A 23,896-nucleotide genomic window follows, 5' to 3' on the forward strand; every position below is an offset into this window, starting at 1 on the left:
ATTTATATGTATATTATGTATAGATATTTTTCATGTATAATGGAGAATTTAATGCTTAGTGTAATTGTTGGGTGTTGAGGAGTCGGACAGATGGACACTAGGGGTTCCACCCCCCGTAGACTCTCACTATGCGTGTATAATTATGTTAATTTTGTGTATACTGATGGGCCGTATGGCTTAAAGTTGTTTAATAAAGAATTAAAGATCAGGTATGACACAATCCCAGCATTCCCTCTGATACTGACTATGTCATGTACAGTATATATGTAGCATTAATTGTGTTCTTTAAGAAACTTAATTAGTATTGTAATGAGGAATATTTAGATAATCTGTATATTAATGATTTCTAACAGTGTGCAAAATATGTAATAACATGTGTCTTAATATAAATGTGTAATCATTATTATGATACCCATAAACTCGAAGAGACTGTATAATTAAATTTGAAATTATTTTCAAAATGTATGAAACTTTAAAAGTATTAATCAGTTGTGCATTTAATTTTAAAATCCAACACACAAGTTCTCACAATTAATCATCTGATTTAAATAAATAATTGGCTGTAAAAATAAAAATAAATAAACAAAGTGTGAAAGCACTGGTAGGGATTAGAAATAAAAGGGAATTAATTACCTAAACTAATTAACATCAATTACCTTCTCTTGACATAATTGCATATATAACCACAGGTAGATTTTAACACCTTGAGAGGTAAACATTGAGTCAGGTATAATTGAGTTTTTGTTACCTATTTATTTCTCTGTTTACAATTCAAGGTAAATCCACTGTGTGGTACGTATTTATACATAAACTCATTGTCTACAAGCCCAAGTGTTACATACAGAGATAACTAAATTCCACCGTTTATGTACCAGTTTTAAATGAAGTCAGGATACCTGGCTTATATTTCCACCTGGGAGTTACCTGTGATTATATTTACCTTGATTTACTGAGCATTGTTTAATCTTCTTGCTGCAGGTAAAATATATCTATTAACTGATCATTCTGTCTATATTAAGATTTTCTTTGGTCAGTTGATTCATTTTATTTTTCAGACAGGGTTATAAGGGTTAGACAGTTGTGTTTTTATTTTACGTGAACTAGAATTGATGAATAGATGTGTATGTAATATGGCAGATTAGATCTGAATTTCAAGCTAATTTAACTGGTAACTTAAACATGTGTTACATGGTGCTTTGTTAAAAATCAATAATAATGTTTGCAATATGCATTTTAAACAACTGACATTGTATCACAAGTGTTACTCTCTACATGTTAAAATAATACTCCCTTTGTAAGGATCAGAATCCAGTTATCCTGACAAGAAACCCCCACCCCTAAAGCACCCTGAAGTCTTCTATAGAGGGGATTAATATAGTAAAGTGCAAAAAAATCCAAATTTCAACTGAAGTTATTTATTTTTTTTTTTTTTTGCAATAATATTTTCAAATGGAAGCAAATTAATGAATATAGATCCACTGAATTTACAATGCATGAGGTTAATAGTCAGTCAGACCCCCGTGTCTCACTAAGAGAGGATTAACAGATATGACAGCTTTCCCCTCCTCCCACGCTCATGTCCCTTCTTCCTCCTCCTTTCCATTCTTTCCTCATGCTCATCCTGACATGCAGTTTCCTCATATCCATCCTGAGGATTCCATCTCTGGAATTTCAGGGTTTTATGCCCTATAGCTGTACACAGATGTGTTTTTCTTGTAGATTTTTTTTTAAATTGATCACTGTTTGTTATCTTCTCATTCAGATTCTCCTTTCTGTCTGCAAACTCTCAATCCCCCCTTATCTTTATCTCCCCCTCCCCCCATTTCTTTGTCCACTCTCCCATGGTGACTGCCTCTTCCAATTTTCCCATTTTAACCCAGGAGTTCTGCCCCCTTTAACTGAGTTAACCATCACACTCGTGTGGTCTACTATGAATACATTGAGCTCTCGGTATTAATCTGCTAAAAAAAACAGTCTTCTGATAGAATTTAATATTTAATTTAATATTTTCTTTTCATGTAGATTTGTTTCACATAATACATAACCTGTCATTTACAGCCAGTGTGACATAATTACCCACTGGAAATTTTCAGCATTTTAAATTATCTCTATAAAATGCTTTAATTCTTTTGAAGGGATTTAAATGTATATTGAAATGTATATAATAATTAAAAAGAAACCTAATGAACAGTTTAAAATGAAAATGTACCCCATCACATAACAGAATGACTGACTGTCGATGACGTAACTATTTCTATATAATCTGTGTCCATCTTTTGTATTCACTCGTCGATGTGTATTGAGTGGTTTTAAATAATTACCTTTGATAACGAAAACAGGTTTTGATACAATCCCTGGAATTCAACCAGGCATGCTACCTGTGTTAGGTACAAAAGATTCGAGGGAAAATCAGGAATTTAACACAAAATGAACATGAAACGTTGAGGGGTCAGGTTAATCATCAGAATGGAGACAGGAAGTACGGGGGGACACCATTATTGTGTTTGCTTTGTAATCAGTGATAATTAACGAATTAAATGACTCCAATGTCCATTGCAGAGAAGATGCAGAGGTAAGTATGTGTTACCCTAGAGAGTCAGACCTGTGGAAGTTTTAAGATAATTTCTGTGTTATAAGTTTACAAACCCCGGGGTGGATTTTGATGACATTGTGTGTACGAGTTCTAGGGGTACATGTGATGTTATGTACCTTACATGGAGAAAAATAAAAGTTATATGTGATATTAAAAAATTTCTTGGGGTAATTGGAATGTGCGTTTGAAACTCCTCTGTTTAAGATTATTTAATATGCTTAAAATAAACATGTTGATGGAGTGGACAATACTTGAAATGTGCAGGACTAAAGGCTGCAAAAAATACGCTACAATGATAGGCTGTTTCTATATCTGAATTTGAACAATAAAAGGGCTTAAGTTTACATAAAGAGGACAATCAAAGAGATACTCATCATTAGATTATCTAAAAGTGCAGACACTGTCTTGTGTGAGTAATGCATAGTTTTCTTTAATGAACCTTTCTAATATAACCAGGGCTCTCGATTGCCTGTATTATAGTTCTGCTACCTAAAATTCTGCATTTTTAGTTGTATTTTACAGGGAGGAAATGACTATTTTTAGTTTAATAATACTTTAAGGTTTTAAATGCATTTTTCATTGGTTGTCAGACCCATTCATCCCCCTTAGAAAACATTTATGAAGTTGTGTAATAGTGGACACCCCCCCCCCAAAAAAAATTTTAACAGCTTAACCCTCTTCCCGCAGTCACGCATTTTAATGCATATACCATTTCCTTTTTCTAATGCAAAATCACGCATATACCGTTTCCCTGCAATCACGCATTTCTCACGCACTTTGAAAAGTAAATTTAATCTTCAATTTAATGCCAATTCCCTTCTAATTTATGCTTGCTAAAATCTCATAAAATAAGAAAAGTTTTAATCTTATTAAAATATTACGTCATAATTATTTACGCTAAACTTTAGAGAAACTTGTACCTCGCTATAAGGTGCTTGCGGGGAAAAGGTAACCTCAAATTTCTATGACGTGAACATTAAGTGTATGTTGCGTCACAGTTCAGTAAGTTGTAAAGAGTTAAAGAGTCACCCCTATTATTATTTAATTAATAAGTAAATTAAAACAGACATGATAAAGACAACTTTTATGGGTCACCATAATATACTCATCAATTAAGAAATTTCTTGGCCTGATGTATAAGGAAAGCCTATCCATTATTCTGCAGAATTCTGTCAAAGGTCTGGGTTTATCTTAAATGATGGATAAAGAATGGCATAAACCTCACTCAAAGACTGATCTTTTTAAAATGACAAAGAGAGCATGGTATCGGAGACATTCCATGTTGATTATAACGGGAGGGTATTACCATTGTGATCAGTTCCAGGATTAACTCGGATATAAATATGGATTTAAAGAGGACGTCGTATTTACCTCAGGATAAAATGATAATCACCACAAAAAAATACAGGCTTAGGGAGACTTTCTTGACAAGAATTGCTCATTTGTAGGAAATAAATATAATGGGGAGGATTTTCTGCTTGATAATCAATGTGCTAATCTGTGATCAACATAAGAATAGTGATTTATACATGAAAAAAAAATGAATATCAGAATTGATAATAAACTTTTCATTCAACAGAACATGTATACTGTGCAATATGTCCTATCCTTAGGTAAAACTTGATGTCAGGGGACAGTTTCTAACCATGATCAGACTTTTAGATCCCAGAGAGAAATTATAAAAATCCAGAACCGATCATTAAGTTTAGACCTTAAGGTGCTCCATCCCAATAACCTACTGAGGAATACACATTATTTGTACATTACCTGATACTTGGTTTCTACCTGTGAACCTAGGAGAATGATAAATTAAGATAAGATACAAACAGGTCCATATACAGATAAAAGAAAAGAGTTTATTTGTCAGAAACATCCTCATTTGTACTACAACCTCCTAATTATGGACTAACACCTCGATCCCATTGGGGGTGTGTTGTTATTCAGATAAGGGGCTTACGAGGAAGGAGCAAATGTATAAAGTATCTTGTGAGGAAGATAAGAGTTTATTTGTCAGAAAACATCCTCATTTGTAAGACAGAGGCATTCTTGAATGGAGTTAAAAAAACAACAACTGGATTTCAAGTTTTCTTAAGATTCTGAAATAAAGAGAGATTTTCCTGTGATTTAGTGTTACTTGTGGACTACTTTCAGCAGCATTGATATTTCTTTTATTTCTTATTAGTTATATTTCTTTTCTTTTTTTTTAATAGATTTTCTGAATCAGATCATGTTTGTTTTGTGGATTATTTTGATGTTAATATAATGAATACTAGGTTTTTCTTGCGAGTAATTTTTTCTACTTCTGAAGGTAAAATTTTTCAGAATTAATCAGCTGGAAAGATAAACTCTGTACAAATTAATTGTTAATGCTCCCCTGAAGGCCAGGCTACAATGACACCTCCCTAGATATGTTTGTTGTAATTTAAAAAGCAAGTGTTAATTTAAAAACATATATTTCTTATGTTTATTAAACAGATATTTCTTAGATTTGTTTTTAAAACAGATTTTCTGTTTATTTGAGCTATTAAATGAACAAAGATTTCCTTAAAATAGAAATTTCTGGCTGCACTTCGGGGTTTCAATGATTGAACATGGTAAATAAAATAAATGATTTGTTAATTTTTGTTTCCCAATGTTTTTCATAATGAAATTTTCAAAATCTTAGAATTATTTAAGGAATTAAAATAAATTCTCCTAGCTGATGAACTTGTTTAAAAAAATAATTGAAATATGAAAGTTATCTTTTTAAGACAAAAAAGGGTCCTTTCCTAATTTTCTGCCATTTGTATCTAAAATGACCTTGATCTCAATCCTGTCAAAGTACATAAAAATGCTTTAAAATCAAAAGATGTGAAACATGACTACATCATTCATTATTTGGAAGTTTGGGAGAACATTTATTGTTACCAATAAGGAAACAGCCATGTAATCCGAGAAGTAAATGGCTGTAAATCTTATTTTTATGTTTTACATAGTCATTACATTTTTTGTAAGGTTTGGTATTGCTAAGAACTTAGCAAAACTTAAATGTTTCAGATTATATTTTAAACATGTTAAGTTTAAATTTTGATCTTTGTCTTTGATGTTTTTGTTTTCTAAAGTCAAAAATCAATTTCTTTTTTTTCCAGCTCAGTAGAAAGACAGGAGTGGATAAATACTCAGAATGGAGAAGAGTTATTTCCCTTTGACTGTAGAAAATGACAGCATAATATCACAGAACGGTTCAGGAAACTCAGGACCAGTGTCCAATGTCAGCAACACCATGGGAGGCAAGGAATCTAAAGATGAGAAAGGTGAAAAATCAATCGAGGGCGAAATCCGAGGTCAATCTTCCTCGGACAACATTAAAGACAAAGAATCAAGCATAGAGACAAAGACAGGGAACAGAGACTGTGGTGTTTTTGTTTTAAATATCAAAGAAGAAATAGGAAAGTCTGCCTGTGGTACAAGAGAAGAGGAAATGTGGTCTAACGGTAATAAAGATGATGGTGGTTTTCCCGAGGCCAGACCCCAGGATCATTATAAGTTAACCCTCTCTCTGGGAGATAACTTTAAGGAGAATGATAAAAAACTTAACTCTAGAGAAGAAAACTCGCTCGACACAAAGAGTGACCATGCTGTCATTGAAAACATTCACAACAGAGATGAAAATTTTACAGACTCTAAGATAAATGTTCAGGAGGATTTTGAATCTCATGGTAAAAGTAGTCTGTGTAATTTTAATAGTTTTAGTGATCCATTAGGTGACTACACAGACACTTTACAAAAACAGGGACAGTGCAATAATTGTCAGAATGAGGATCAAATCCATAAATGGTGTTCATGTTCAAAACAAGCTGATGTGTTCAAAGACAATAACAATCATACAGATGGTAATTCTCCCTGTGGGACTTGTTCACAAGAACTGGGACCTTTACAGTCACCTCAAACCAAAGGTCTGGATTCTGATTCTATAGCTCAAACTTGTCAACACCAAAGTTGTTCAGCAAGTGTGCACAATCAACAGAGTAATGCAAAAAGTCATGAACCTTACAAGGGTTCAGCTAGACATGAACCAGTAGGTGGTTCACAAACATGTTCACAATGTAGTGAGAGTAGTAATGTGTTGACGTCAGTGTTTGATGCTTTATTCTGTGAAAAGTGTTATAAAGAGTTTGAGATGAATGTTTCTGTGGCTTGTTCAGTAGAAAATAACTGTTCTGAAAAAACTGGTTCTCATGAAATCCCGGAGGAAACTGGTTCCTTGCAGAGGATGGAAGCAGAAGATAGCCATTTAATAGACAGATCCCGTCCAGTTCAGGGAAATGATTTGGGAAATTATAAAGATTTAGGAAACAATGACATTTATGATGACAGTGGGTGCAGTTATGTGGAAATTGTTGATCCACATCAAAGTAATCAGAAAGATGAGTATGAAGGGGAAACACAGTCCACTGAAGATGTTAGTAAATACATAGAAGTGGAAAACAGCCTGCATGGGATTGATTTGCATGTGGAAGACTTTCCTGGAGGTGGAGTATTGGTGGATGAGGAGATCTTTGACAATGTGGATGTATTTGACAATACTGTGGAAGCCAGCACTGTGATCCAGACATCCGACTGCGTCCAGTGGGAGGGGAACTTTATGTGTACTTGTGAGGAATGTCTGAAAGGGCTCCGGATTGAGCGGATCATGACTGCAGATAAATCCACCATGTGTCCGGATGATCCACCATACGTACTGATGTGTGAGATATGTGAGGAGTAAGTAGAGATTTGGAAACAGAGAGAGAGAGAGAGAGAGATAATTAACCCCAGGTGATGCTGATAGACCTGGGAGTCAGTGTGTGTGTGTAAGAGTCAGCTATGTTTACGTGTGTGTCAGTTAATGTGTGCGAGAGTCAGCTTGGTTTATGTGTGTGTCAGTAACTAATGCTGATGTGAGGGTACCCCCTTCAATGTAAATAGGTGTGGGAGTCAGTTAAGTTGATGTGGGTGAGATTCAGTTGAGTTGATGCTTGTGTAAGTAACTGACTATGGTTGATGTTAGTGGTAGTTAATTATGTCTGTGTGTGAGGGAAGGGTCATTCATATAGTAAAACAATTACATGTTTTGTCCTGCATTTCTGAATTATGTCTGTGTGTGAGGGAAGGGTCATTCATATAGTAAAACAATTACATGTTTTGTCCTGCATTTCTGAATTATGTCTGTGTGTGAGGGAAGGGTCATTCATATAGTAAAACAATTACATGTTTTGTCCTGCATTTCTGAATTATGTCTGTGTGTGAGGGAAGGGTCTTTCATATAGTAAAACAATTACATGTTTTGTCCTGCATCTCTGAATTATGTCTGTCCTATCAACGTAAGTACTGAGCATTCTTTTTTGAAAGAAAAAAGAACTTTCAAAGAAAGCAACTTAAGAATTACAACAATATATTGTTTTTTGTAAGCAAAAAGATTTGTAACATTTACCGTGAGCAACATTGTCATTGATACAGTAAAACTTCATTATAACATAAAAGAAATTTTTTTTCATGAAAATAAAAATATATCTTTTTAAAAAAAAAAAAAATTTCTGCACATACAAGTTCCAGAAATGTGTTTGAATTTTATCAGTCATTGTAAATGCAGTTGAAAATTCATTAAGCTTTATAAGCTTAGTATTACTTTTTTATTCTAAAAATACAAAGATTGAAAATTCTCTTCTAAAAATAGAAAGTTGAGAATTCCTTTTCTAAAAATAAATTTTAATATATCAATAACCAGGTTACTGGAGAACCAGCTACAAAAGACAGAGAAGGACACGAAGAAGAAAGAGGAGAAACTGAAACGGGAGATAAAGGAACTGAAGCAGGAGAATGAGGCAGCGCAGAAAATCATCAGCCAGGTAACATGATACACGATACACCACGATACATAACCATACATAATAATAAAACGGGAGATAAAGGAACTGAAGCAGGAGAATGAGGCAGCACAGAAAATCATCAGCCAGGTAACATGATACACGATACACCACGATACATAACCATACATAATAATAAAACGAGAGATAAAGGAACTGAAGCAGGAGAATGAGGCAGCACAGAAAATCATCAGCCAGGTAACATGATACACGATACACCATAATACATAACCATACATAATAATAAAACGAGAGATAAAGGAACTGAAGCAGGAGAATGAGGCAGCGCAGAAAATCATCAGCCAGGTAACATGATACACGATACACCACGATACATAACCATACATAATAATAAAACGGGAGATAAAGGAACTGAAGCAGGAGAATGAGGCAGCACAGAAAATCATCAGCCAGGTAACATGATACACGATAGATAACCATGCATAATAAAACGGGAGATAAAGAACTGAAGCAGGGGAACGAGGAGGCACAGAAAATCATCAACCAGGTAAATACGATACACGATACACCACGATACATAACCATACATAATAATACATAATGAAACGGAGATAAAGGAATTGAAGCAGGAGAACGAGGCAGCACAGAAAATCATCAACCATGTGAAATGATACACAGTTTACAGTGATACAGAAATACTATCAGTTAATTTGATACATGATACGCTGTGATTCAGAAAACAACAGACAAAATGATCCATGATACAGAAATATCACCAGTCAGGTAATAAGATACAATGTGATAGAGAAATATCATTAGTCATGTAATATGATTATATGATACAATTTTACAGAAATATCATCAGGTAATGCAATACATGATACAACATGATACACACAAATAAAAATCAGGGAGTTTTATGTAGCAAATTTTTAAGGAAAGAAAGTGACTAAATTTCAGCCACGTGTTACACATTACCAATCAAAAGCTTTATTCCATAACCTTCCCTTCACAATCTACACGGATCAGCAAATCAGAAACCAAAACCATCCATGTAATCCAATCAGAAGTCAACCAATCAAAATCTTCCTTTCATAACCTTCACAGGTTAGCTAATCAGTAAACCAAATTATATCTAGTAGGATTTACAACCAACCAGTCAAAAGCCTTGTACCCTTGCCAGTTGTTTTCACCATTCCCCATATAATGTACAAAGTTTATCCAATCAGAATATCAGAAATTACACAGATTATTCAATCAGATGCCTAGAAAACTGCCAAGGTTGTACCTTCTCTTTGTACTGTCTTAATCAGACAAGAAATGTTTTAAAAATATTTGATATTCTCATATGCCCCACCCCCTTAATTACTTTACATACAGTGAGTATAGTGAAAGGTGTAAATGATAGAATTGATTAGTTCATCTATTTAGATCTTTTTTTTAAATGATTTAATTTAATTTTAACTTTTTTTGAAATGATTTGTTTTATTTATGGTGACAGTTGGTTTTTGTATATCATTCTTTTCTCTATCTTTTAAATAGATAATTTTTTTTTAAGTTTGTAGATTTGAATGATATTTTTTTGTCTGTGATCAGTGACTTTATTGTTTTGTTCTACAGTTCAACAGCATCACTCGCGTATGTACTGATGTAGAGTTGACATGTACTCAGTGTTACTATTTATAACTCAGAGTTACTATATATAGCACTGTTTATACTGACTGCATTGTGTTCCTATTATACTGACAATCAGGGGGTGGATCTCATAATATCTGTACGTGAAATCTCCAAGTATTCTGTTGAAGCACAAGGGTTGTTTTTCTAGGAAAAGGTACAAAAATTCACACACCACACTGTAAATATACTGGGGTCATTTGAGATCAAATATTTGATATTTTGGAGGTTGACTGAAAAATACACACTTTACATATGAAGCTAACATTTTTTTGTAAGGGATGGACAAAAAAAATCACATTGCAACAGCATAGTGATCAAAGAATTGAGCACTGCTAGTGTGATAGTCATGATTTTATATAGGCTAATTGCTGCTCCGGTACACTAGGGTTAACTAAAAAATACACACACAATCTTCAAAGAAGGTCTGTTTAATTTGTGATTTTTTTTTTTTTTTTTGATTTATTGGGGGAGGGGATTTGAATCCTCAGAAAGGGGGTTGGGCAGGCTCTGCTATAAGAGAAACAGATGTAGACAGTTACTTTATTGTTCTTGAACACTCCACCGTGAAGTCATTACTGTCTTTTAAGAAATTGACATTGGGATAGAATAAGCTTTTGATTCTGATATGGACCTAATGCCCTGTTCACACGGAGAGTTTAATTCGCAGTAAATTAATGCAAAGTAAAATAATGCGAATTAAAATAATGCGATTTAAATTGCATTCACATGGCAGCTAATGTGAAGTAAACTTATGCGAATTAAAATTTTATTTCTACAGTAAGGCTATTCAGTAAGGCTATTATGACGTCATTTTCAAATCATGTCACCTTATGCGGAGCAGACCCATATGACATTCTGTCATAGTGTCTATACACATTTCAGTGATTAACATAATTTTTCTTTGTTTTCCACTAAAAAATAGCATAAGTACCTACATCTGACCAGCAACATGTGGCATGTGACTTAATTGTGCCATTACGCATGCGTCGAAATTGAATTCGAATTAGCTTTGCTTAGCGTTCACACAGAGCTAATGTGAAATAATTTAATGCGCATTAAATTAATTCGAATTAAACTAATTCGCATTAAATTCCCCGTGTGAACGCAGTTCAAATTTAATTCGCAGTAACTTACGTTTAATTCGAATTAAACTCTCCGTGTGAACAGGGCATAAATTATGAAAATGTCAACTTAAAAAGAGTCTCCAAATATGTCAACAGGAAATGTATCAATGTGTAAAAGACATATACATCATATATATTGTAATACATCATATATATTTGGGGAGGGAGCTTAACCAGATAAAAAAGGTTTTAAAAAAATCTTGTACAGGTTTAAATCTTGAGGTGAAAAGAAATTAACTTTTTGAGTTGATCTTTTTTTATTGTGTGACAATGCTTGCACTGAAATCCTTCACACCTGGGGCCAGGATTCTGCCACAGTCACCCCTCTTCTTAATTAAAAATCTCAGACTCTTAGTACTCTGCTCTGTAGTAATTAATTTGCTTTTATGTCACCTAGAAGATTCTTAGAGAGCTTTTCTGTACCCCTTGGCTTATATTTTTCCCCTTAGGGTTTTTTTGAAAATTTATAAAAACTCTCTTGACCAAACTTGCACAAAGAGTGCATCTAATATCTTAGATGTAAATAATAAACTACCCCTCTACAAGTGCCAAATTCAGCATTAAAGGTCATCTCAACATGACCTTTAACCTTTTATATATGACCTTGACCTTAGTGAAGCAATGGACCACAATATGTGTTTATATTTTGTTCTGCATGCATTTATATATTCATTTGGTATTTATTTTATACAGTAACAGTTATATCAGCATATACCCAGACTGAGTAGATTATATTTATAACACACTCTGTAGGCGCTTAGAGTGGTGTTAGCTTGCACCAAGCAGTTTTAATGATGAGTGTGTTTGGGGTGTGTTTATGTATATATATGTATGTGTGTGTGATATGAATGAGTTTGTGCCTGTGAATACATATGTGTGAGATTTCCATTTTTGGGAGAGATTTTTTAATTTGAAATTAGGAACATCAGCATGATGCAGGTTGAAAGTTTGCAAACTATCAGAACCCATAATTTATAACAAATACCCCTTATGTCCAACTGCATTAATATTTTTAATGGAAATCCCTCTTTAACCCATTTCCTTTAAGCACTCTGAATTTTGACCCCCCTCTCATTACCTGTATGTTTGACATGTGGCATGGTAACTGATTTTCTAGGTTTAATATTCAATTTGCAGATTTACTATTTTTGGTATTTTAAGTATATAATGTTAATTATGTTAATTACTAATTTTAATGTACCAATTTCTCAGCCCTGGGATCATTTTTTGGTACACTCAGATTTTTATTTACTTTAAGTTAACATAGTTAAAGTTACTTAACAGAATATTTACATCAGTCTGTCTAATATGTATATATTAATATGTGTTGAGTCTAGTATTATAAAGAACTATAAAAATGATAAATTATAGAAAGTTATTTTAATTTTTTACAAGCATTGGAAATTTTATAAATTTGATTTTTTGTGACAAATACTGCTCGGCATGGTTAACTTAGATTGATTTTGAAATGATGAAGTTAAGAAATGGCATTCTCAATGATTTTATAATTGTTAGTGTACAATTTCTGCTCCCTGAGCTATAAATAATGACTACTCCCTTTGTGTTTTGTAGAATCTTCAGTTAGGTCCTGAAGCCAAGATTGAAGCCACGATGCAACATGAGATTACTCGACTCACGTCCGAAAACCTGGTGAGTATTGCTCAACATGAGATTACTCAACTCACATCTGAAAACCTGGTGAGTATTGCTCAACATGAGATTACTCGACTCCCACCTGAAAACCTGGTGAGTATTGCTCAACATGAGATTACTCGACTCACAACCAAAAACCAGGTGAGTATTGCTCAACATGAGATTACTCGACTCACATCTGAAAACCTGGTGAGTATTGCTCAACATGAGATTATGTGACTCACAACCAGGTGAGTATTGCTCAACATGAGATTACTCAACTCACATCTGAATACCTGATGAGTATCACACATTCCGTCATTCCTGTCATAATAGACACCACTATTATTGAACCTTTTCTCTTGTTGAAATGCATTGAATTATGGCAGAAGATATACCACATGAGGAACTTGAATTGAATTTTTATTGAATGAATATATTTACTACAATTAACCCTCCAAACACATGGAATCTCTTTTATACATGAAAAGAAATATGATGTAATATGAAAATAGAAGTAGTTTTTTCACTGAGTTTTATTTTTTAGGACTTGAGAGAGAAGGCTGACAAGCAGGCAGACCAGATCCGTAAAATGAAAAAAATGCTGAAGGTGTACGCTAAAAAACTCAAAGACGGGGACGGTAAGTTTTAGATTTAATTTGGGGAGGATGGAGGTGTAAGCTAGGAAGTTCAAGGATGGGGCCATTAACTTAAAGGAGAATGTGGAGGGCGGATGGTTAAATGAAGTTTTACATTTAAAAAATTTAAAGCCCATGAAACCTTTTTAGTTTTAGATGACAAATCAACGAAATTTTATCCCCATGAAAATTTGTGCTTCTAAAGTGTAGTATTTGTTATGTAGTGTGAATAGTGGCTGGGGGGGGATGTCATTAGGTAAAAGGACAGATTCATTATTAAAGAAAACTGAACAGAAGATGTTCTAAGTAGGTAAATATACATTATCTCTAATACCAGTGGGTGAGATCTTAGAGCAGAAGATGTTCTATGTAAATAAATATATATTGTGTCTTATAACAGTGGCAGAGATTGAAGCCGAACTGGAGAAAGATGACAAACAGAAGAAGGCGGAGGACAACGTGGCGACGGTTAAACATCTGGACAGGACGTACATGGGGATGTTAGAGTATAAAAGGGAGGACGAGGGACGACTCGTCAAATGTCTCATCATGGGTCCGTGTCAGCTAAATTATCATCTACTTTATCACGCCCATACTTGTGAATGTCAGATTATAAAAGCAAGGATGAAGGTTGACACATCAAGTGTCTTTTCAAGGATGCATGTCATCTAAATTGTCATCTAAAAGATCATCTACTTAATTAAACTTGTGCATGGGAATGCTATTGCATTAGGACTCTGTATCATGATTATACTTTATTACTTTCATGTTGTGTTGGCTGAACTTCAAATTTCTTATTTAAGATCTTTTTTAAAGTATTTTTTTTCAAAATAATTACATCTGTCGAAAAACAGTTTGTAATGTAGACTCTTTCTTCTTCAGATTTGAAGCCCAAGGTAGCTCAGGGTCTGTTACCCGGTCTGCCAGCGTACATCCTGTTTATGTGTGTACGACACACGGATTACATCAACGACGACGAGAAAGTCCGGACTCTCCTGACAAACACAATCAACGGCATCAAAAAGTGTGTCAAGGTGAGTCAAACATCAAAAAGTGTGTCAAGGTGAGTCAAACATCAAAAAGTGTGTCAAGGTGAGTCAAACATCAAAAAGTGTGTCAAGGTCAGTCAAATGTCAGAAAGTGTTTCAAGGCTTGGTGGTGTTCATGGATGATTTACATTCAATGTAAACATCAACAAGTATGGTGTTCTTATTGATGTGATATTTTTATCAAAATAAAAAACAAGTTTTTCGGTTGTTTGGAGCAAGATTTCAAATAAGTCTTTTAAATGTTTTATGTTTATCTTATGTTTTTATAGAAACACAACAAAGAGTTGGAGAGAGTGATACTCTGGTTGGCCAACACGTGTCGACTTCTACACACCCTTAAACAGTACAGCGGAGAAAAGGTAAGATTGATACACACACTTAAACAGTACAGGAGAGAGAAGGTAAGATTGATATAGATTGATACTAAAAGGTAAGATTCCCTTTACTGTTTCAATAGGAAGCAAATACCAGTATACAGCTGGTCTCATAGCATTATACATCTCTTTTAGGTTTGGTCAAGTTATTAAAAATTTACTCTTTTTTCACTGGGTACATTACATTCACTTGCAACTGATTATGAAATTTATGTTTCAGACATTCCAGTCAGAGAATACGACGAGACAGAACGAGCACTGTCTACGTAACTTTGATCTATCGGAGTATAGGCAGGTGTTTAGTGACCTTGCCGTGTGGATCTTCCAGACAATGATAAAGTACATGGAGGAGGTCATCCAGCCCATGGTCGGTAAGTTGTCTGTGTCCAGTTATCCCAATGACTGTCTGTGTATGTCTATCTGTCTAGTTGTCTGACATTGTTTGTGTCTGTCTAACTGTATGATAAAATACATGGAGAAGATCATTCAGTCCACAGTAGTAAGTTGTCTATGTAATTGTCCATCTCTCCAGATATATCCCTGTGTGTGCTTTTTCTGAATGTGTATAAGTATTTTTCTCCATGAAGTAAAACTTGTATATAAAGATTACACCTTTTTGGCAGAAACTGTCACAGACTTAAATAATAATATCTGATGGAGTTGTCTTCCCTTGTAGTGCCGGCGGTGCTGGAGCATGAGGCAATCGCGGGTCTGACGGCCAGTAAACCCTCGGGAATGAGGGGGCGCAGCAGCAGTACCGCTCAGGACGAGGACGTACGAGAACTGTCTTTAGACACACTTATGAAATCTGTAAGTTTCTATTAAAATTGAGACCAGTCAGAGTGCCTCAAATTTTCTAATTAAATAATAGAAGTTAAATTCTTAAAGATATGTTATGATGAGGAAGACTTATTGTTAAGGTAAATATTGACATCAGTTTTGTCTACATATGTTGCCCCTTCATGTGGATATTGTATTAAACATTTTATCTTAGATGTTCTTTTTTTCTATAAACTTATTGAGTTAAATTTTAATGTCCATTTTATCTACACATTCTACTTCATCCTGTGGTTGTAATTTTATTATTCATTTTAACTAACAAGTTCTTGTGTTCGTTCACCAGTTGAACAAATACAACCAAGTTCTGTCTCAGCATGCAGTGGATCCAGAATTAGTCAAACAGGTGTTCAGACAGGTATGTACAATCAAACTCGTAAGTTCTTCTGTTAAGTTTAGACATTTGTAATAATAAGGTTTTCTGTGGATGGGTTGGGGTGGGAGGGGGTGTTACATTCATAATGATAAAGTTTCCTTTAGTTTACAGATACTGATAATTCCCTTCAGAGGGCTTATTTCACACTTCTCTGTGTTTCAGTTGTATTACTACATCGGTTCCAATGCCCTGAACAACCTACTACTGAGAAAGGATATGTGTAACTGGTCCAAAGGCATGCAGATCAGGTAATTATAGAACAGATCAGGTAATTATAGAACAGATCAGGTAATTATAGAACAGATCAGGTGATTATAGAACAGATCAGGTAATTATAGAACAGAGCAGCTAATTATAGAACAGATCAGCTAATTATAGAACAGATCAGGTGATCATAGAACAGATCAGCTAATTATAGAACAGATCAGCTGATTATAGAACAGATCAGGTGATTATAGAACAGATCAGGTGATTATAGAACAGATCAGCTAATTATAGAACAGATCAGCTAATTATAGAACAATCTTCTTGTAAAGAAAGGATGCCTGTAATTGGTCCAGATAAAGTGATACAATAACATGTATTAAAGTAAAACAGGTAAATTATTATGAGCCGTTTTGAAGGTAATTTTAGTACAATCTGGTTGTATAACTTACAGTGAATGTAAGCTTTTTTTTCAATTATAACATCTTTTTTATATAAAGAATAAGAATATTTCTGTTCAGAAAAAATGGCAAGCAAGGTTAACCAAGATGTCTGATGTCACAAATGAAAATGATGTATAGTAATAATGATCTACATTTGATGTAATTTGTTTATTTGCTGTTTACAGGTATAACCTGAGTCATCTCGAGCAGTGGCTCCGAGATAATAAACTGAACGAGTCCGGTGCTCAGGCCACACTTGAGCCCATCACTCAGGCATCTCAGCTCCTACAAGCTCGCAAGTCTGAAGCAGATGTAGACAGTATATGTGAGATGTGCTCTAAACTTACCACAGCCCAGGTAACTCAATGTCACATTAAGATTTTGTTAGAATCTGGTAAATGTTTATTAACAAAATCTCTGGTATAGTAAAGCTCGTAAAATCTCAGCAAATTCTTAAGATTTTTTTTATTGAATATACCTTTTTTTCCCATTTTTAGATTGTGAATTCCCCTTTTTTCTATTTTTAGATTGTGAATACCCCCTTTTTTTCTTTTTTTAGATTGTTAAGATCCTGAACCTGTACACACCTGTGGATGAGTTCGAGGAGAGAGTTCCGATCAGCTTCATCCGTAAAATCCAGGAGCGATTAAAATCGACAAAGAAGGAGGAGGACAACACACTCCTCATTGACACTAAGTATTCGTTCCCCGTCACGTTTCCGTTCAATCCGTCAAGCATCACTCTGGACTCCATAGAGATCCCGGAGAGTTTACATCTAGACTTCTTAACACGTGTTTAATGTCTACAAGTCATAGGATTTATTTATATATCTGGTCAGATTTATTTCTATTTATGTTTCTGATTGGTCAGATTTATTCTTATCAATGTTTTTGATTAGTCGCTTATTTACCCTATACTGTGTGATAGCCAATAGTTTTTTTTGTTATATAATTTTGAGCTTTTTTATTGGTCTTTTTATAGATTTTCACTTTCTGTGATTTTTCTTGTATTTTTCTGCATATCCTCCTTAATAAAAGTCAAAGGTCAAAGGCCTCTTTCTCAATCTGAGTTCAAAAGGTCATGACCCTTTTGTGAATTATTGTCACTGTATACTAGGATGAAATAATTTTGTGATACTTTAAAAATTTCCCCATTTTATGTGCTTTTTTTTTAATCTTAGCTGCTGAAATATTAAGAACATTATATCAATGTGAATCTGATTTGAAACTGCAGATCAGTATAGGGTATGCTAAGATGTATGTACATGATAAATTATGATAAACAATAATGAAGCATATCTTAACAGCACAAAGTCTTAACAAAGTTACACCACAGACAGATAAACCTTACTTTTGGTGCTTTTTCACTGTGTAATATTTTTTCATTAATTTTTTAGTCTTGTGTTGTTTGCATTCTGTTCAAGGCATTCATGCATTATTGACCTATTTATACTAATCAGGTTTATACCATTTTACTTTTGTGACAAATTGTGATAAAATTTTCTTCTGTGAAACTTTTGTTTATGAATGACATTGGAATTGTTTGTGTCTAAGTTAGATAACGCTGATGAGGTCATCCCTGTATTAAACAAACATCCTCAATAAGTGTGGAAATGCACACATGACCATGATGACTAAACGTTAAACAAAACTGCTTCCTAATCGGTCAAAGTTAGATAACTCTCCATAAAACAGAGAACAGAATTGATTTTTTTTTGTTTCATGACCGAAGTTATTTAATCAAATCTCACTTAAAATTAATTTTAAATTAAATTTAGAATAACATATAAATGCATTTTCAGAACTATATATGAATTAATAATGTACTTACCTTGTAAAAACTAAAGGATACTATAGAGAAGTGTCTCTCTCACTCAATGATGTATCATTCAAATTGAAATCACGATTCTTGTTTAGTGTTACAGGAATATCCCTCCGTACTACATCATTGTATCAACCCTGTTATAATCTGTTCGAGTGTTTGTGTCTCTCCTAAATCTGTGATGTACTGTATACCTATATATCTGTCTAATGTCTATATTGCAGCATCGTTGACATTTGTGTGGTAATGTGTGTATGTAATTATTTGTTTGTTTGGAATCTTGTACATGACTTTTTCTGAGACAGGCATTCCTATCATTTAATTTCCTAGCATGTAAACTGGAGGCAGATATATATATTTTTTATACTAAACACAGTTGACTTTCCCATCGGATAATACTGGGGCTCAACTCCAAATCAAACAATAACAATAGCTGTAGAGATTTGTTAATTAATTGAACAAAGTAATGTTTAACTGCACATTTTCATAATCTCACACTGAATTTTAGAAGATAGAATTCTGAGATTTAGGTAGACTTAGATGTAAAGATTTAAAGTAAGTGTGTTTTGGGTTATGGCAAGGCAAGTAACTCTTCACAGAGCTAATATACTACCAGAGTTATCTAACTTGTATCAGTTACACCATTAAATGTGTGTTAAATAACTTTTACTATCGGATGTTATATATATATATACATGTGTTATTTATTTGTATTGTTAAATTTGTATAGTAATTAGAATATTTTCTGTGTTTTTATACATATACATTGCAAAATTTTATGGTATGAATTGAAGAGCATATCTTAGTATGTTAAATCAATCTGTTAATACAAAGAAATATAGATCGCTGCAGACCTTGCTTTTATTTAATGAGCTAGAATTTTCTTTGGGCTGGTTGAAACAATGTAAAGGAAACAATGCACTTTATACCTCAGGTTTACAGACATGTGTTGTCTGTCTGTCTGTTTGTTTATTTCCCTGAAACTTTGAAAGATGGCCACCTTGATTTAATGTAGGGTTGTCCCTAATAATTAAAATAGCAGGAGATGTTAAAAAAGTAGGAGGAGGTCTGAGGTTCCTTCCTTAACAGGGGGATGAGGGGGAATACCAGAGTAGTGAGGGGAATTATGTCATTATTGGCGGGGAAATTCCCTGGCCCCCAGGTCTTAGGAACAACTCTGTAATGTATTGTTTTTCTATCTTGAAAAGAAACACACCTTTGGATAAAGGAAAACTGGGAACTAAAATGACTGCATTCAATTTCAAAATTGCCAAAATATGAGGGGAAAAAAACAAAGTTTGCATAAAGCATCTTTTTACAGCCAAAACTGTTGAGCTGTATATCATAATTCATAGACATCTGTTTGAATTAAAACTTCTTAAATAGTATGCATTTCATCACATTTGATAGCATAGTGTTTCACAATCTTTTTTCAGCAAAAACTACTTTTTTTTTGTAATTATGGAGTGTTCTTGTATTTGGTATGACTATATTGGTGCTGTTCTTAATTTTGGGAAGTTTTATGGAACCTTGGTAATTTATTTGAAAAACTGATTTTTGGATTAAGTTCAATCTTTTTTCGTAGAAAATCAGACATTCCACTTCAAAGATCGACATTCCAGAATTTTTATGCGAAATTAAGCTAATCTACTCCCAAACTAAAATATATTGTATTTTTGATTTTTTTTCCCATGTGCTAATGTAAATACAAAGCTCTAAACCAAAAATTCAAATATACTTAATTTTTTTAAACATTTTTTCAAAGTTCATAATGCTGCATTTTTTTTGAAAAGTAACATTATTTCATTGCCAAACTGTGAGCTCTTCTATTTTCTTCCTTTCTTTCTTTTTTATATTTTTATAGATATTGTATCTATTCTATCAGTCTAAATTTGTGTTTCAAACTGTGTATTTTTCTTTTTTTATTTTGGGAGGGATAGGTGTTGAGTAAAAGAATTTTTGGATATAAATGTTGATAATACAATAAAATATGATGATAATATTACTTCCTGAAAACCAGGTGGAAGTATTTAGTGTGTAGCTGTATATGACAATAGTTGCACAGGTTTATCATAGTTTTGTGTTTTGAAAAAAATGCAGTAAGTAAATTATGATAAATCTATTATTATAATAAACATGCTATTGTAATAAGTGTATTATTATGATAACAGGTTTTAATGACTTGAGTAGTGTATCTATTTATAGAATTCAGTGTGGCAAGATTAATTTTCTACAAACCACACTTTATTTGTTGCAGGTGAAATGCTTTGCTACGTGGCGCAGGCCATGATACACAATTAGCAGTTTACTTAAAAAAAAATTAAGAATTAATAAAAAAAAAGTTAAACATGCCAATTTTCTTGTTTTGTTTGTGAATATTGGAGAATGCAAATTGGGGTATGCAGAATATAGATGTGTACGACTATAGGTTCAGATTAGATCACTCCTTACATTCCTGGGGCCCGTTTTACAAAAGAGTAAGACCAAAATTCAATTCTGTTTATAACTTTCTTAATTATATTATATTGAAAATGGTTTTAATCTTTTTAAAAGGAATGTAGTAAGATATTTTTACACTGGCAATTTTAAACAGAATCTTTAATTTTTCAAAAGTTTACATTCAACTAAAGTTTTTGGTCTTAGTCGTAAGTTCTTTTGTAAAACGGGCCCTTGGATCGTAATTGACTTCAAAGGAGCTGAAAAATACAGTATCACAAATCAAGGGTCACTGACCCTCTGATACGATAACTCTTACTTCTTTTAACGACTATTATTCCATTTAAAAAATTGTGAAGTTAACAGGCCATTTCTGTTAAATTTTGCAACGCAGGGTATATGTTGAAATTGTTTGCATTTACATTATAATGTAGATTTCTTGTGGAAAATCCATATCTTGTATGATTAACAGAGGGGTGGTGGCCCTAAATCTTCTTGGCTATTTTGGAATACAAGTGGTGTGATGTATACCAGTTTTTGTAAATTGAAGCGACTTTAGTCAGACTATTCAAATAGGTAGAAAAGGGGTACAAACGCAATCTTCGATTCTTTAACAAAGAAATGGCCAGGAAAAGGAAAACTGAATTTAAATGTTGTTTTCCTATAAATTAAAACAAATATCTACTGTATTTCACTTCTCCAAAATTGCTTTTAAACATAACTAAATAACATTGACAACTAATTTACATAACGTTGACCTTTAACATGACCTTGAGTCAACGTCATGAAACACCTCAAACACAAACTCAATCTAAATAAAATTCGAATTAGGCCTATATTATGAATACTCAAATTTGATTTTTATTCCAATACCATAGTTCCAAAATTTTTCTAGATATAACAAACTTCCCATCTTCCCTCAGCCTCGATCTTGACGAATTTCATGATACCCTTAAGGAACCTATCTATATAAGGAACTGCTCACTGAAGAATTCTAATTCCATTGTAGTTTTATATGCAGTTAGAGTGATCTGCTCTTTCATGTAATATAGAAAAACAGAAATCTTAAGTAAATGACACAACTTGAAATAGATTAAAGTATTCATAACATTATCTTAGACCAATATAAAGTCATTGAAAACATTATTTACATGTATTTTCTCAATGTGAGGAAAAAACATTGATTTCTGTTCATTGTTATTTAAATGCATGTGTTTGGAAATTTTTCCGGGAGAAATATGCCAGGTACCCTACGTTGAAAATGAAATAGATAAGCTCAATGTGAACACCATTATAATTTTCTCAAAGTCTAACAAACATTTTTCATTAGTGTTTTAAAGAGCTTCCTTACGGTCATATACAGGCAACAGCATACTATAATTTTCTCTGTCGCTAAAACATAACATTACACTATTTCAGTTTGGTACTAAAAGACCTTGATCTATTAAGTATAACTTTAAGTTAAAGGTCTGTAGTGTAGGAACTTCGGGGGGGGGGGGGCTATATCATTATTTATCCCCAATAAAGAATTCGTTTTTATAGTTCCTTATGTTCAGTCACTTACGATTGACCAGGTAAAGACACGGAATTAAAGTTCAATGGAAAATTGCTTACTATTGTATAAGTACTCATTGATACATTTATACTTCAGATGATTTGCTCACTGTTATTAATTTTACTGGTTCACTTTATTTTTACAATTATACATTTTTTTAAATACAATATGTACATGTTGTGAAACATTGATGCCCTCTTGTGGAAGCTCAAGAAAGCCCTAGTATCAACCGTTCAGGGGTTATGGCCCAAGCTAGGTTAGAGTATTCAAAGTATGTCAAACCCCAATGTCAAAAATATTGATAGCCGGGAAAAGGTCTTTCACAAGGAATACGCATATGTGAAAAATGAACATGCCCTATATATATAGCACCAGCCGTTCCGCAGAAGTTATAAGAACAAAAGTTAATTTTTTTCCAGTTTGCGGACAGATAAACATACGGACGGACAAACCAAAAACTATATGCCCCAATATCCCCGATTTTGGGGACAGAGTATCGTATGAATGAAAGACAGATAAACACACAGACACAAACGCACAATATTCATGTCAGAATATTCAGGGCACTGTCTTGCAGCAATCTTTCTTTAAAAAAAAAAAATAGAATAAGAAAAGGTGTTACAAATGTGCTAATGGACCCAGATTTTTTTTCCGGAGGAAGAACTTATGGTCTTGCCCACTGAAAAGGAAAGGAAAGAAAGGAAAAAAACCAAGTTAATAAGAAAAAAGTATACGCATGAATTTAAGAGATATCTTATTTCAATATTTGTGTTTCTGCTGTGGGGAATAAAAAATATCAAAAACTGTATCCCGACAAAGAGAGGGTTCTTCAAATAAATGTTAGTAATTGATAATTGACCATATATAGACACTACACAACTCTGATTTTGAAATCACAATTTAAAGTGTATAAACTCTTGATGAAACGCGGTTAATTGTTGCTGGGTGGAGTTGCAAGCAAGGCGATCCGTCTCATATCATAGTTTGTCGGACATACAGATTGAAAAGATAATTAAACTCTCTCTCTCTTCTTGAGATTATTACAACAGATATAATTTGAAAAGCAGGTATAGGCCTATGCATTATTTTTTTTAGATCCGCGCCTACAAAGCCTAAGTATTGAAATACTCAAGAGTAAGTTCCCTTACAAATCTCAAACAATAACAAACGAGTGTCAACAATAAACACCCGCTAGAAAACCGTAAAATAAACAAAGCCGACCATATTTTGAGTATTTGAGAACTTTTACAGCAAAAGATATTTTTAAACGTTAATTTTCTCACAAAAGATT

The 23,896-nt window shown here is 33.4% G+C and overlaps 1 protein-coding gene across 1 annotated transcript in view; it reads left to right on the forward strand.

Annotated features, from left to right (window-relative positions):
- Nucleotides 1-17,773, forward strand: part of LOC133179762 (unconventional myosin-Va-like) — a 62,521-nt gene extending 44,748 nt beyond the window's left edge. Inside the window, exons 35-46 of the mRNA XM_061314455.1 lie at nt 8,340-8,460; nt 12,813-12,890; nt 13,420-13,513; nt 13,911-14,063; nt 14,393-14,544; nt 14,829-14,918; nt 15,154-15,304; nt 15,610-15,743; nt 16,057-16,128; nt 16,309-16,394; nt 16,979-17,150; nt 17,353-17,773. Coding sequence (XP_061170439.1) covers nt 8,340-8,460; nt 12,813-12,890; nt 13,420-13,513; nt 13,911-14,063; nt 14,393-14,544; nt 14,829-14,918; nt 15,154-15,304; nt 15,610-15,743; nt 16,057-16,128; nt 16,309-16,394; nt 16,979-17,150; nt 17,353-17,592 — 1,543 coding nt within the window. The 3' untranslated portion in view covers nt 17,593-17,773. The remainder of the gene's footprint in view (nt 1-8,339; nt 8,461-12,812; nt 12,891-13,419; nt 13,514-13,910; nt 14,064-14,392; nt 14,545-14,828; nt 14,919-15,153; nt 15,305-15,609; nt 15,744-16,056; nt 16,129-16,308; nt 16,395-16,978; nt 17,151-17,352) is intronic.
- Nucleotides 17,774-23,896: the final 6,123 nt, after the last annotated feature.

This window comes from Saccostrea echinata, unplaced genomic scaffold, assembly GCF_033153115.1.
Source record: "Saccostrea echinata isolate AGI-Se365-2 ecotype Australia unplaced genomic scaffold, CSIRO_AGI_Sech_v1 ptg000005l, whole genome shotgun sequence".
Lineage (NCBI taxonomy): Eukaryota > Metazoa > Mollusca > Bivalvia > Ostreida > Ostreidae > Saccostrea > Saccostrea echinata.